This window comes from Epinephelus lanceolatus, chromosome 9, assembly GCF_041903045.1.
Source record: "Epinephelus lanceolatus isolate andai-2023 chromosome 9, ASM4190304v1, whole genome shotgun sequence".
Lineage (NCBI taxonomy): Eukaryota > Metazoa > Chordata > Actinopteri > Perciformes > Serranidae > Epinephelus > Epinephelus lanceolatus.
Genome location: NC_135742.1, coordinates 29,096,284 through 29,109,943, shown reverse-complemented (window position 1 = coordinate 29,109,943; position 13,660 = coordinate 29,096,284). Strand labels below are relative to the sequence as shown.

The 13,660-nt window shown below is 43.2% G+C and overlaps 2 protein-coding genes across 7 annotated transcripts in view; one reads left to right on the top strand and one right to left on the bottom strand.

Annotated features, from left to right (window-relative positions):
* rtkna (rhotekin a) overlaps positions 1–6,460 on the top strand; it is a 67,089-nt gene extending 60,629 nt beyond the window's left edge. For 3 of the 6 annotated variants that reach the window (XM_033619877.2, XM_078170801.1, XM_078170802.1), the window contains exons 4-12: positions 292–409; positions 514–738; positions 879–973; positions 1,576–1,682; positions 1,880–2,011; positions 3,133–3,298; positions 4,193–4,297; positions 4,960–5,056; positions 5,610–5,744. In XM_033619877.2, coding sequence (XP_033475768.1) covers positions 292–409; positions 514–738; positions 879–973; positions 1,576–1,682; positions 1,880–2,011; positions 3,133–3,298; positions 4,193–4,297; positions 4,960–5,056; positions 5,610–5,616 — 1,052 coding nt within the window. In that variant the 3' untranslated portion in view covers positions 5,617–5,744. Of the gene's footprint in view, positions 1–291; positions 410–513; positions 739–878; positions 974–1,575; positions 1,683–1,879; positions 2,012–3,132; positions 3,299–4,192; positions 4,298–4,959; positions 5,057–5,609 lie in introns of all 6 variants that reach the window. The other 3 variants (XM_033619874.2, XM_033619875.2, XM_033619876.2) reach the window with 1 other exon arrangement.
* Positions 6,461–10,322: 3,862 nt separating this feature from the next.
* mblac2 (metallo-beta-lactamase domain containing 2) lies at positions 10,323–13,630 on the bottom strand. Its single transcript, XM_033619058.2, has 3 exons — positions 13,045–13,630; positions 11,674–11,888; positions 10,323–11,019 (listed from the first exon to the last, which is right to left on the bottom strand). Exons 1-3 carry the CDS (start codon positions 13,484–13,486, stop codon positions 10,846–10,848), a joined length of 831 nt encoding a protein of 276 aa, XP_033474949.1. The 5' UTR covers positions 13,487–13,630; the 3' UTR covers positions 10,323–10,845.
* Between the last annotated feature and the right edge of the window lie 30 nt (positions 13,631–13,660).

The following is a 13,660-nucleotide window of genomic DNA, read 5'->3' as shown; positions in this document are numbered from 1 at the left end:
CTGAACTGAAACATAACAAGAGTAGAGGTGCTTGTCAGCCTGATGAAGGAACTGATCTTCTTTCAACTTTTATATACTCAGGTCATATATTCTGTCTGACCTCTGGCCTCAACACGTTGTTAAAACAGTTACCTACATCTCGGAGGTTGCAGGTGATGCTGTTTTGGAGATGAACACAAGTTTTCGGGTGATGCAATTGAATGAAAGCTGTTGAGAGGTCACTTAAAGGTGGTGATTCACTGATTTTTTTTTTTTTTTCTGTCTTGCTCTGTCTTGCCTCGTCCTTTATAGAGCTCCATCGGTGTGCAGTGTTCTGCCTGCTGCAGCTGGGAGGAGAGATCTTTGACACAGACATGGTGATAGTGGACAGGACGCTCACCGATATTTGTTTTGACAACACCGTCGTATTGTAAGTCATCTACGGGCTACATAATACTCACAAAAATAAAGCCTCACATACAAGCTGAGTGACACTGATGTGGCCATATTTATCACACGTGTATCGTTTCACAGTAATGAAGCCAGCCCGGGTTTTGAGCTACGTGTTGAGCTGTATAGCTGCTGCTCGGAGGATGACTACTCAGCAGGGAGCACGCCAAGGAAGCTAGCCAGCAAACTGAGCTCCTCACTGGGGCGATCAGCAGGGAAAAAGCTCCGGGCAGCCATGGAACCTGGGCCTTGTAGTCCTGTTAGCAACGGAGGGGCATCTCCTCTTCTGCTGCCAGTTCCCTCTGTACCGTAAGTTTGAAATATCAGCGAGTTAACATATTGCATAGAGAAAGAAAGAATATATATTTCAGAGAGCTCAAGTAGGCATATTTATGAACATGCACGCTCAAACAGAATAAATTTCTGTCCCCTCTCTTGTGTGCTGACAGGGGCCCGAAGTACCACCTCTTAGCTCATACCACCCTGTCACTGTCACACGTCCAGGACAGCTTTCGCACACATGACCTCACCATCTCAGGCAACGGTGAGTGGCAGCCTCCATCAATCTGTCTCCTCACCATCTTCCTCTTTTCCCTGCCAAATCAGCCATCTGTCTGTTTTTTGTGCTCCTCTCACTCATCACTGTCTCACTTCTCCTCCCTGCATTCTAATAATTTCCCTTAAACCAAGTTTACCATGCGTCTTCACCCCTCCTCCTCCTCCTCCTCCTCCTCCTCTTTCCCCTTCCTCTCTGTCCTCCTGTGTTCTCTGACAGACAGCCATTGTCAAGGTCACAGTAATAAAGGCTGTGCTTGTGAGGTGACTGCTCTGTAAAGCTGTAATGATGTGGGCTAACAAGGGCCCAGACCCTCAGACAGACAGGCCCCTAGTGTTTTATTCATTGGCCCTTCAGCCTGCTGTAAAGTTTCATTGCTGCACTTCATGACACTCCCTGCAGCTGCCAGTCATTTACACCCCTGTGCCTTGTTTTGTGTGCAAAGGGGGGGCAGCGTGACATGAAGGAAAAGTGTGTGTCTCTCTGTTTGGATGCACATGACTATGCATGTTTGTGTGTGAATGCTGAATGTCATGAGAGACTATTTTTATTGTGGTGTTTATTTTTGCCAATCCATCTCTCCCCTGCAGAAGAGTGTTCGTATTGGCTGCCGCTCTATGGCAGTATGTGTTGCCGCCTCGCAGCTCAGCCTCAATGTATGACCCAACAGATGATGAGTGGATGTTTGAAAGTTAAGGTAAGTTGGCAGGTGTGTGTGCAGCAGTGACGGGGGAACTGTTCCTCTCAGGCTTTCAATAGATTTTGGCTTTTGTCCTGGTTTATTTCTGTCCTTTTTTTCCACCTCCATTCCCTCCTCTTCCTCTTGTGTTGCCATGTTTCTTTGTGTTTCTCTCCCCGTCTTTTACTCCACTTATCTTTTTCTCTACCTTGCAGCAGTTGGGAGGTGACCCTCAGAGTTGGACAAAAGTGTACGCCGTTCTAAAAGGAACGAGCCTTTTCTGCTACCACCGGCAAGAAGATGTGGAGGCTAACGTTGAACCAGCTTTCACGATTGCCATCAACAAGGTGAGCAAAGGAATCTATCAGGAATGGAGTAAAAGACTCCAGAGGTTGACCCAGCTTTAAAGAACCTATACTGTGGTGTAGTTTTTTTGGTAATGCCTGAGGCATCAGTAGCATAGAAGTAAATAAACTGGGCTTGTGGATTGCTGCCAGTTTGAATCTCAAGCCAACTGGTAGGCTGAGCCAAAAAAAGTAAATAAGATATGAGCTCTTTTCTTAGTAACTACTATTAAGGTGCCCTTGAGCAAGGTACTTAGCCCTCAGTTGCCCTGTAGAGCTGCTCAGAGGCCAATAGTAGAAAACTGCGGGGTTTTTTGCTCAGCTTTCAGGTGTAACGAGAACTATGAAAACAGCAGGCATGTCCTGTTGAAGGCTTTAAAGGTTTTAAAATAAAATCTGTTCGATATGTTCTCAAGTCTCTGCAAATACAATGAGACATAGTCTCAGCAGTCAGTCCTATCCAGCTAGGAATCGCTTTCCTCTCAACCCTGCGTTTTTCCAGGCACCAAAGTGAAGGACGGTCAGTCAGCCAGTCAGGTACTTGATCATTTTATTTCCTGTGTCTGTGAGATGATGCCTGTGGGGCTTCTCATTCCTTCCATTGTGACTCATGCACTCTTTTGTAGCCTCTGACCCTGAGCTCACAGCTGACACAGAGCCAAGTCAGCTGTGAGCTCAGGGTCAGAGGCTGACCCTGAGCTCACAGCTGACACAGAGCCAAGTCAGTCAGATCAGATCAGGTCTGTATGATACTTTTGTTAGTCAGTTGTCTCTTCCAAAGAGGAAGGACGAGGGAGCGCAGTGTGACAGACGGATGAATGGAACAACACTGCCATCTAGTGGTCATACACAGACCTGGGCACATTTGGAGTAGAACGAGGATGTGGGAATTGGGAGTGTGCACCTTTTGTTGGATAATTGCTGAAGGGAAATGGTTTGGAAGAGGACTAATTAGTGGCTTTATTAGTGAGGGCTTATTTTCAGTGGGGACTTAAAATTACAATTGCCGTAATGATCACTTGTTGCAGCACATAATTTTGTTCATTCAGGAGTGCTGGCATTTATCCCTGATTGTAGTCATTTTGTGGCAGATGATTGTATTCTTTGTCGCTCTCGCATTTCAGGAGACCAGAATACGTGCGTCAGAGAAAGACCCTCAAAGTAAAGTTCAGAATATCTGTATCAGTAACCAGTACGGAGGTGAGGAGGTCACACACACCCTCACAACAGACAGTCGGGAGGACACACATCGATGGATGGAGGCATTCTGGCAACATTTCTATGACATGAGTAAGTACATGCAGGCACTGACATTCTAACAAAGGTACTTAAAGGAATACTTCACCCACAAAATGATCATTTGGGTATCAATGTCTAAATCTAACTGTGTTGAATTTGTCAAGAAATAGTTGGCCAAAATTTGTGTTTTTTGTTTTGCATGCCTCCATGATGAACAAAGAATCCAAACACAGAGAAAATTCTTATAAATCGAAGTAAAGAGGGACACGCTTCACAACAGCAAAACTATCCGTTTTCAAGATCTCACACAACTCGTGCAGTATAATGCAAATGCTCATTTATCCAGATGTATGCTCAGTACTTCCCAAACTCATGCATTTTCACTAAAACCAAAGCTAATTAAAACCAATACGAGTAGGGCAACTTGGCAAGCGTGCATTTGAACTTTGCTTGTGCATTCCATTGGGTAGAGTTCAAACGTTCAAGCTTGCCAAGGCGCACTACTCGTCTGTTAGTAAGACTGTTTTTATGTGGAAGCGTTTTAAATAGTAATGTTTTAGCAAAAATGCATGTGTCTGGGGAGTACTGAGCATACAACTGGATAAATGAGAAATGGGTTATACTACACAAGCTGTATGATAGTTTGTAAACAGATGTTTTGATACAGTTTTGCTGTTGTGTGGACCCCATTTACTTCAATTAATCAAGAATGTTCTTCGTTTTTTAATTTCTTCGTCCACCATGACGGCATGAAAGAAAAATAAAGTTTTCTTCCTGAATTCACTGTAACACAGGGTGGGTAACAGATATTCAAATTATCATTTTTTGGGTGAAGTATTCCTTTAACAGATTCCATTTCAAGGACATAACGTATATTGTACTGTTAAACATTCTGGATCTGTTGCTTGGTGCATTGAAAGTGACCAGTTTGTCTCCAATGCACAGGCCAGTGGAAACAGTGTTGTGATGACTTAATGAAAATTGAACTGCCATCACCAAGGAAACCGGCCCCTGTCACACCAAAACAGGGCTCACTCTATCACGAAATGGGTAAGACCTCTCCCTGATCACATCGCTGTGGATATGAAAATGAAAAACACTTTTAGCTGGGAAAGAAAAGTAAAAGCAACGGCAGGGAAAGAAAGCACTGTGCCTGCATTGCATGTGATTGTGTGTGGCTTTAATGCCTTGGGTCCTTGTGCATGAGAGATTCTGTCACAATTAAATTTTCCTCTTCAGTATCTCAAACTCACACTCTGCTTACTTCTCTGTAGCTACTGTAGAATAGAATGGGTCGTATCTCTGACACGCTGACTCACTCTCTGTCTTCTCTTTCTCTGTTCCTCTTTGTCCTTTCCAATTTTCCCTGTGTGTCCTGAATCCATCACTCCTCGGCTCCGTCTCTTTTGTCCTTATTTATTATTTCCTTGTGTCCTCATACAATATTCATGATCAACACCACATTTTTCATCAACTTTCGCCATTCATTTTTAACGGGCGAATTATCTTTATCCTTCAACAAATCTTTTTTGCCTCTCTTCTCATGCCTTAACATTCATTTCCTTAATAAACTCGCATCAACATTCATCAATTTCTCTCGTGACCATCAAAACATAAAAACTGAACTCCACATGTTGCACACCTCCTATCCACTTCATCCTTTCTCTCACTAACCCCCCTCTCGGTTTTCCTAACCCCTCCCTTCCTGGCAGCCCCTCTTGCAACACCCTCTTCTGAGGGTCTTCTGCTGCAGGATAACGCTGTGTCTGCTGAGATTCGTGCTCTGCTCTCGTCCTATTACAACGACAGGTGAAGTAACAGGAGTAGGGCTCCGTATTGTTATGTTGTGGCAAATGTTGCAGTCCAAAATTTACTGCAGATCCAGGATCAGCCCCACCTGGAGGAGGACAGGATCTTTTAGTTTTATCATCAGTCATCATAATTAAGTAAACATTAAGATGTGCAGGATTAAAATTTACAAGACATAATTAGTTTTTTGTTTTTCATCATTCTGCTCGACTGTACAATGCATTACCAGACAAACAATAACATCCTCTAATTTGTCTGCGTATTTTCCTTATAAACTCAAGAATACATTTCAGAGGAGCATTTCATGAACTGCAAATGTGTCTCTAAATCTAACCATAATATGTACTTTCAGTTAGATCAAAATATTCATTCAATCTGCATTAGCACAATCACAATCCTTGCTTTAAGAATTAAAAAGAATATAAAGAAAAGAATAACATTTAAATCATCTCAAGTTATGACTGGATTAGCAGTTCATGTTCCAAATAGTAAGAACTGGCTCGATCCCACTATACAGCAGTGTAATAATGACTTTGCTGCATCTCTCCTGCAGTTATTGAGTCATCTGATGACCTCAGCAGCACTGTGTCAGACATCCTGGCTCGGAGGATGCAGGAGCTGGAGCTCCGCAGCCAGCTGGGCACCTCCCCCACCTGGATGTCTATGTTTGAGGAGAACAATCCCAAAAGCGCTGGCCGCCCCCGTCCTTGTACTTCTCGCCTCTCTGGCCACAGCCCCTGCACCCCTCACCGACTGCCCCGGAGCCCTGCGAGCCCTCACCGCTGTCCACAGCTGAGTCTGCTGTCCTCAGATGCGAGCCTGACTTCGGACAGCGACAGCCACTGCAGCACCAGTCCTTGCTCTCACCGCCACGGCTGGCCCGAGCCGGCGTCAAACTTCTCCCTCTTGTCATCTTCTCCCTCCCGCTTGAGGCCACGCACTCTGTCCCTGGATGCTAAGCTCAGCACCCTTCGAGGGAGGGGGTACGGAGGAGGAGGGACCCTCCAGTGCCCCTGCCAGCCTCCTCCCTCCTCGCTGCTCGCCCCGCTCCCCATGTCCTCTCGTTCGCCTCGCTCACAGCGCAGCACACAGACCACGCTCTCCTGCTCCAGCTCTACTTCCAGCAACAGCTCCAGCAACAGCGAGGGCAGCCACAGCCCCGAGTCATCTGAGGGAGCCCCCTTCTCAAGGCCCTCCCCGGCTCGACGCAGCCTCAGGAACCTCAGGGCCAGACTTGATCCTCGCAACTGGCTCCAAAGTCAGGTGTGAACTAGTTCCGCCTGAGAGACGTTTTATGCTGGCCTAGAGGCAACAGTGCTCATTAAACCATGGTTTAACTGGCTTAACATATGTGAACCAACCTCAGGCAGTCTGCTAGGCCACATGCACAGCCCTGAGGAAGATAAGCTGCCTCTAGCCTGCCTCCTGGTGGAGGATGGATCATGGAAGACCCTCCTGGGGCAAACTGGAATGTCTTCCAACACAAAGGACAGGTGACAATCACTGCAGGCAACTCTGCACTTTGCTGGATTGCCACAATTCTGAAGATGGTCCAGAATGAAATGGGAGGTACTCTGCTTGCTTTGAGAAATTATTATGGTCATGCTGCTTGGGAGAAAGTGATGCTAAGAGCTAAGGACATGCTCCGATAAACACACTGGGCCTACTGTCTGTCCTTAGACTCCAAGGCTTGAACTAGGCAAGGTTTTGTTTTGTCCTCTGCATCAGCCAACCCGGCCACTCAAATCATCTCTACTAATGCACTAGCAGTATTTTGACTGGATGTTTCCTATCTGTATTTTATAAATAAAGGTGTGCGGTGTTAATGCTATGAAAGCCAGTGAGCATGTGACAAGATGAACATGCAAGATGAACATAAGGTTTAATCAGTCAAGAGTTTTCAAGTGTTAGAAACTGGTAAGTGTGGAGGGAAGGGTTGGTGTCTGTTTTCTGTACTGTGATATCTACTTCAGTGTACGCATCTAATTATTCATACAACAGATGATCATTGTGGTTCTCCTAAAATTACTATGCACCATTTTTTTTTCTTGCATGATTTGACTTACAGTTAAAATGTTGAACTACTTGAGATCATTTCAAAAATGGATCTGGTGAAAGCTTAACTTTATGCAAGTGCTCATACATACTGTACTGGTTATTACTGTGATTTCTTCAGGTTAAAAATCTGTGCTCTGGTCTTAACTTTACACACATTTATCTGCACACTATTGACGGGTTGTCTTCAGAAGTGGGTGACAGCTTCTTATATACAGAGAACAAACTCTAAAATAAGCTGAAATTAATCAAAGCTTAAAGGGTCATTTCGATATTTTTCAACCTAGACTCTAGTTCCCATGTTTTTGTGTCTTCGTGACTAATGGGAACAACAAATTTTGAAACTGGTCCAGTATAGAGTGAGAGTAGTGCAGCTGACAGCAGTGAAACAGGCTGCAATTTAAGATTAATGGGAAATTGTGCTCTGTCAATGTAAGTCCACTAAAAGTGCTTGTTTTTGACACTGACGAGCTCAGATTGTTATTATAAGTATCTTTCATCATAGTGACAGGATCATCATGGAAAGGATCCCTACAATAAGCCAGGAAATTGCTATCACCATGGCCACCAGACTCCATTTAAGTGAACAGTAAATTTTATCATAGTAAAACACACTTTATTCAAGGTTGACAGAAACAAAGTAAAAGTCACAAAAACAGTTGTGATCAGTCTCTCCACTGTTTCAACAATCACTGATTTGGTTGAAATTAACCCTTAATTCAACCATAATGTTGCCAGACACTTAGAATAATAATCTGAGCCTGTCAGTAGCTAAAACAAGCACATTTAGTAGACGTTAACTGACGGTGCACAAATGCCCCATGGGGTTACATTGCAGCCTGTTTCGCCGCTGCCAGTACCACCACTCTCTCTCAGTACTGGACAATTTTAAAAATTGTTTTTCTCATTTGTCACTTAGACACAAAAACATGGGCAAATAGAGTCTAGGTAAAAAAAAAAAAATACTGACATTACCCTTTAAGTATTGTTGAAACTCAAGCCATTCATATAATTCTGCTACATTGTAGTGCACTGCAGTATTTTAGGATTCCCTCAAGAATCCTGGTCCCTGATTATGAAATGTCCAATAAAATGTGAAACATCCACCAATCAAATATTATGCAACTCAGAAATCTTAGAAATTATTTTACGGTTGCTGTATTTTTAGGCAACTTCTATAAAGCTGAGTACTTGGATGAAACCCCACTTAACTTCTAGGTCGTGATAGTAAGATTGAGATTAAAATTTTTGTTTACACTGCCATTCATGGATTTAATTATATAAGTTATTGTCATTTAGACAACTGAACAGCTTCTTGTCACAAGGAAACAATCATCTGACTCATGGCGTCCATGTGAATATCTTTTAAGGAGAGTCTGTGTCTGTCAGTGCAGTAAAACCTCTTCTTCTCCGTCTCTGTTGTTTACTGTAGATTCTACTTTGCTAATAGTTTTCCCTTTTGGGGTTCAGAACTCGTACAACCATTTTCACTAAGAATTAAAACTGTCAGATGTTTGAAAAACAGCATTTGTTACTGTAAATTAATTTTTATAAGTTAACAAATAAACCTCCTCTCTTTGTCTTTTGTTACAATATTGATTTTGTTATAAATGCAGCTATATTGATATCTGATTATCACGATGTTAACAGATGATGTGCAGATCTTTAACTGTTACAAATAGATAACATTGAATGTTATAACCTTGCAAGTTTCTCGTGTTAGCAGGCTTTGTGTTCTGCATGTACGCCGTCCTAGAAGGCGAACATAAAATGAGAAATGTGGAAATCTCATGTTTATATAATATAACATTAATTATAATAAATGTTTTATCAATTCACAACTGGCTGTCTTCACTTACACATCGACATTGTTTTTATACCTCCACAGCTGTGGTCAGAGGCATTTTGTTTGCAGGTTGTTTGTCTGTCTGTGCATCCATCCCATTCCCTTGAATGCAATATTTCAGGAGTGCTTTGAAGGAATTTCTTCAAATGTGGCACAAACGTCCACTTGGACTCAACTAGATTTTGGGAGTCAAAGTTCAGTGTAACCTCCTGTCTGTCTCATTCTTGTAAACATGATATCTCAAGAACACTTTGTGGGAATTTACTTTGATTCGGCACCAACGTCCACCTGGACTCAAGGATAAACTGATTAGATTTTGGTGGTCAGAGGTCATTGTGACCTACAGTGTCCATCTCATTCTTGTGAACACAATATCTCAAGAAGGCCTTGTGGTGAATCAAAGATGAACTGATTAGAATTTAATGGTCGAAGGTCACTGTGAGCGCACAAAACACATTTTTGGCCAGAATTCAAGAATTCATATGCTAATTATTAAACAAAATTTCACACAAATGTCCAACAGGACAACATTATGTAGTGATGACATTTTTATCCAAAAGGTCAAAGGTCAGCTTCACTGTGACATCACAGTGTTCTGCAAAAACACTTCTTGCCATTATTTAACATCATAACTCAGGAACAGAAGGAAAGACATTAGGTCACAAAATGAATTGGTGACACTAATCTCAGGTGCCCACCTTAAAAATGTGCTGACCGCATAGATCTGTGCTGCCAGGTTAAATATGTTTGTGAACCATCTACATTAGCAGCATCCAAATTTAAACCATAGTCTACTGTCATGGCTACATATGAGTCTGGAAAGACATGGATGTAAACTGTACCTGCAACTTGACTGGTTTGCTGAGGCAAACAAACATGAGGTGGTAATTCTAGTTGTTAACAATTAAATACAGTATTTTGAACTCTGAAATATTACATAATAAATCTGTTAATGGCATAACCTTTTTAGATGAAATCATTAATCCTGTGTGTCTTACAGTGTGATTAATATATAAATACATTCTTTACTTGTATTGACACAGTAGCACAAAATATTTGAGTTATAACAAGTCAAACACACCCTGTGTTTAATTTCTGTATAGTAAGCTGAAACAAGGCTCAAGGAAACTTTTCTTTTCCACCACGTACACTTTTCCTGCAGTGGGAGAGCTTTCTGTTAGATCACTAAAGTACTTTAAGTGCTCTGCACTTTGAGCACGATGGATCATCTTCTATTCAATTCTATTCCTCTCTTTCTCCCTCCAGCAGCTAAATCCCACAGGAGATCCCATCTTATGTGAACACCTGAAGATAAAATTTCACACAGACGCTGCAGTTGTCTGTCTTGTGGATGCATCAAGAAGGGCAGGTAGAACAGAGGCTTTATTGTCAATGTTTCGATACCAAAGCCGTAGATTTGCCAATAGTACAAAGCACTGTTACAAACGTTGGAGGTAGTTGACACTGAGCCTTCACTGAGCATTGTAAAATGCATAGAGAAATACTATGGCCATACTGACTCTGCTTTCTGTTTGCAGTGCAGAGCTGTACCATTGTTGTGCTATTATAATTTCACAACTGCTTAAAGTATAAAAATCAAACATATAACCATATTCAATCCAACAAATACGTATTCATTAATATAGAACAGAATCACACTATAAATACTTTATATTATATGCTTCATATGATGCTGATTATTGACTTATGTAACCCAATCAGGGCATTTTACACAAAGTTTGGCAATTATATGATATTTTGTTGGATTACATAAGTGAATGAAAAATGTTACATCGGGTTACAGATAAATAAGGGCTGTCTCCCCTCCATATCTAAACATCTTTCTTTGTGCACTTGTGCTCCCCTCCAGCTCCATGATCCCCTCTCATTAGCAGGCACTACGTGGGTTATATGCCCGCAGCGCCACCCCCGCCAGAGTACCCCAGGCAAATGTGGAGAACTTTGCAGGGCACGTTCCAGCTCTGCTGATATATGTGGATGCAATCCGATGGAGCCGCTTTGCGCCAAAGGTGTTGTAGTGTCCCGGGAGGACTTGGTCAACCTGTTAAATGAATTTGCCAGTTGTTAGACACTTCAAAAATGATGTACAGTACATGCTACATTCATTTATAAATCATCAGCTGAGGCACACTGAAACATCTGTATCCACTGCTGTGGTACAAAGCTCTGATTTACTGTAAGGATATTATGTACAGCTGAAAAACAAGTTCTGGTAAAAATTTTGATTTACAAGTAAATTTCCATTCTTAGAATAAATTTGCTAGAGATGAGGGGAAATCCTCATTTCGGTAGCGATGTTCAATCTCTTACTCTTGTGATCAAAAATGAGGCTCAATTCTGACTTTGTTCTGCGCATAGTTCTATAAAAAATAATAAATATAGCAACTTCTGATCACACAATATCAATTTCAGGTTTAAAATCCCAACTTCCTGTTAGATTGCACAGAGTCCAGTTCAAATCTTACACACTTCAAGTTTAAACTCTGCCCAGGTCAAGTACTGAGACGGAGTCAGATCATTCACTTGGTTGAGCAGATACAGATGGACGCCTCTGTCAAAAACATCATAACAGATCATGACCCTCTACATCTAGTATTTCTTAGATGATGGGGTTGGATGTGCATCAAATCTCAATTAGTCTGACCCATGATATGGAACCATGAGCTGAAATGGTCCTGTTGTGTTTCAGTTTTACCTGTTCGCTGTCCACCAGCCCCACCAGGCGCTCACAGCTGCTGATGTAGTCATTGACGTGGCTGTAGGGCAACCAGTCAATCATGGCGCCGTCATACACCACATCCCCACTGAAGAGCAACTTATTGTCACGGTCATGGAGGCAGATGCTGCCCCGCGAGTGACCGGGCATGTGGAGCACCGTCAGCTGTCTGTCACCCAGGTTGATGACATCACCTGGACAGGAGACAGATGTTTTTCAAAGTCATTTCCACATATTATTGTGTAACATATGCCTTTCACTCACAGGTGTACTAAATCCTTATGTTCCTCATAATTTGGTCAGCTGGAATTGATCCAGGGTTATATTTGTGTTTCCCGCATGTCACATGTCTCATATCATCATGACGTCCAGGACATTCAGTGTATCATTGATTTGGTACAGATCGGTGTGAGCGAAGGGTGAAACTGAAACACTGAGCAATGAGATATTCCAACTGCACTGCAGCAGTGGCTCTGACACAGCAGAACCAGTCGGTGCACTGCCTGATGGTGCAGAACTTACACTCTGTGAGAATACTAAAGATCCAAACAAACAAGTTTGGGTCCAAACTCAAACACAAGAAAAAAATGCTTTGAAGCTTTGTCATCGGTTAGGATAAAATGAATGAAAAATCTATCATGGCATAGTGTGAGTTTATTCTGTTAGTGACTGATTTGGTGTGTATCTGCCATTAGTAGAGTGGGTGATGGTTAAGTCCATGCTGTGCAGTTAATAATATGGGATGCCTTCCATAAGCCCATCTCTGCATGCTCTTTTTCTTTCTTTCTTGGAAGTGCCAGAGTCATCAGCACGCTGGCTTAAAATAGAGCTCCTCTGCAAAGACTGATAAAGGATGAGCAAAACAGCTGCCTATAAAAAATTCTTCTTGTCACATCTTGTCACATATTGCCTCACCTTCTGCACTCTTTACATAGCCCATAGTATGTTACCTAATGAGCTATTTACACCTCACCTCAGCAAACACAGCATCCTTTGCAACATAAGCTTTGTGCATCATACATTCATATTCTGTATGCCTCTATATTCATAGGAATGTGTGTGTGTGCATTGTTTTAGCAAGTCATTTTTGGTCTTCTGCCAAATTCATTGTGCGGTGAAATCCCCCTGTGGGCATAGGAATAGGAAGGATTCCTCTGTATAGAGCTAATGTACGAGCTACAGCTACTGGGTCCAGGCGCACCCATTAAATACTGTCTAATGGTATCGACCATGATGCTTATTCCTGAGCAAATGCGTTTAGACCTTCTGACCTCGCCTGTGATCACAGACCCACCCCCCTTACAATAAATCACACCTGCAGAATCTGCAAAGGCTGCATCTCCTACCTACCCTCCTGCAGGATGTGTGTGGGCTGCACAGCCTTGACTTTGTAGTGCCTGGCCCTCCATCCCGGACTGGGAGCCTCGGCTATCTCTCTGTCGCTGAGCCAGGTGGCCGTCTCGAAGTTGTCTCCGTTGGCCAAAGCATCGACCTCGGCGCTGTGGACGCCCACCTGTTGGAACTGATGCAGACCGCCCGAGTGGTCGAAATGGGCGTGGGTGGCGATGGCCAGCAGCGGGTTCTTCCTCTGCGGGTCCTCGCCCAGCAGCCCCTTGCCGTCTATGTAGTCAGGTAAGCTCCTCAAGCCCAGCCCGGTGTCTATCACCACGTCCTGGTGCGAGCCGCGGAGCAGCCAGATGTTGGCCCGGTTCTCCGACTGGTAGAATCGCTCCTGGATCCAGAAGAGTCCGTCTCCCAGCGACTTGTGGGCGTACCAGTCGGCTGCAGACATCCCAGTTCATGCACGTGTCGAATTAACCTGCTGCGGGTTTGGGGCTGTCAGGTGATTCAGCGGCGGAGAGGTGTAACTAGCCTTCCAGCTAGAGGTGATATGTTTTCATTGAGGTTGGTGTGATGGTGGCTGCCGACACACCCTTGTAGGAGGGGAGCGTGCTCATTGGACGAA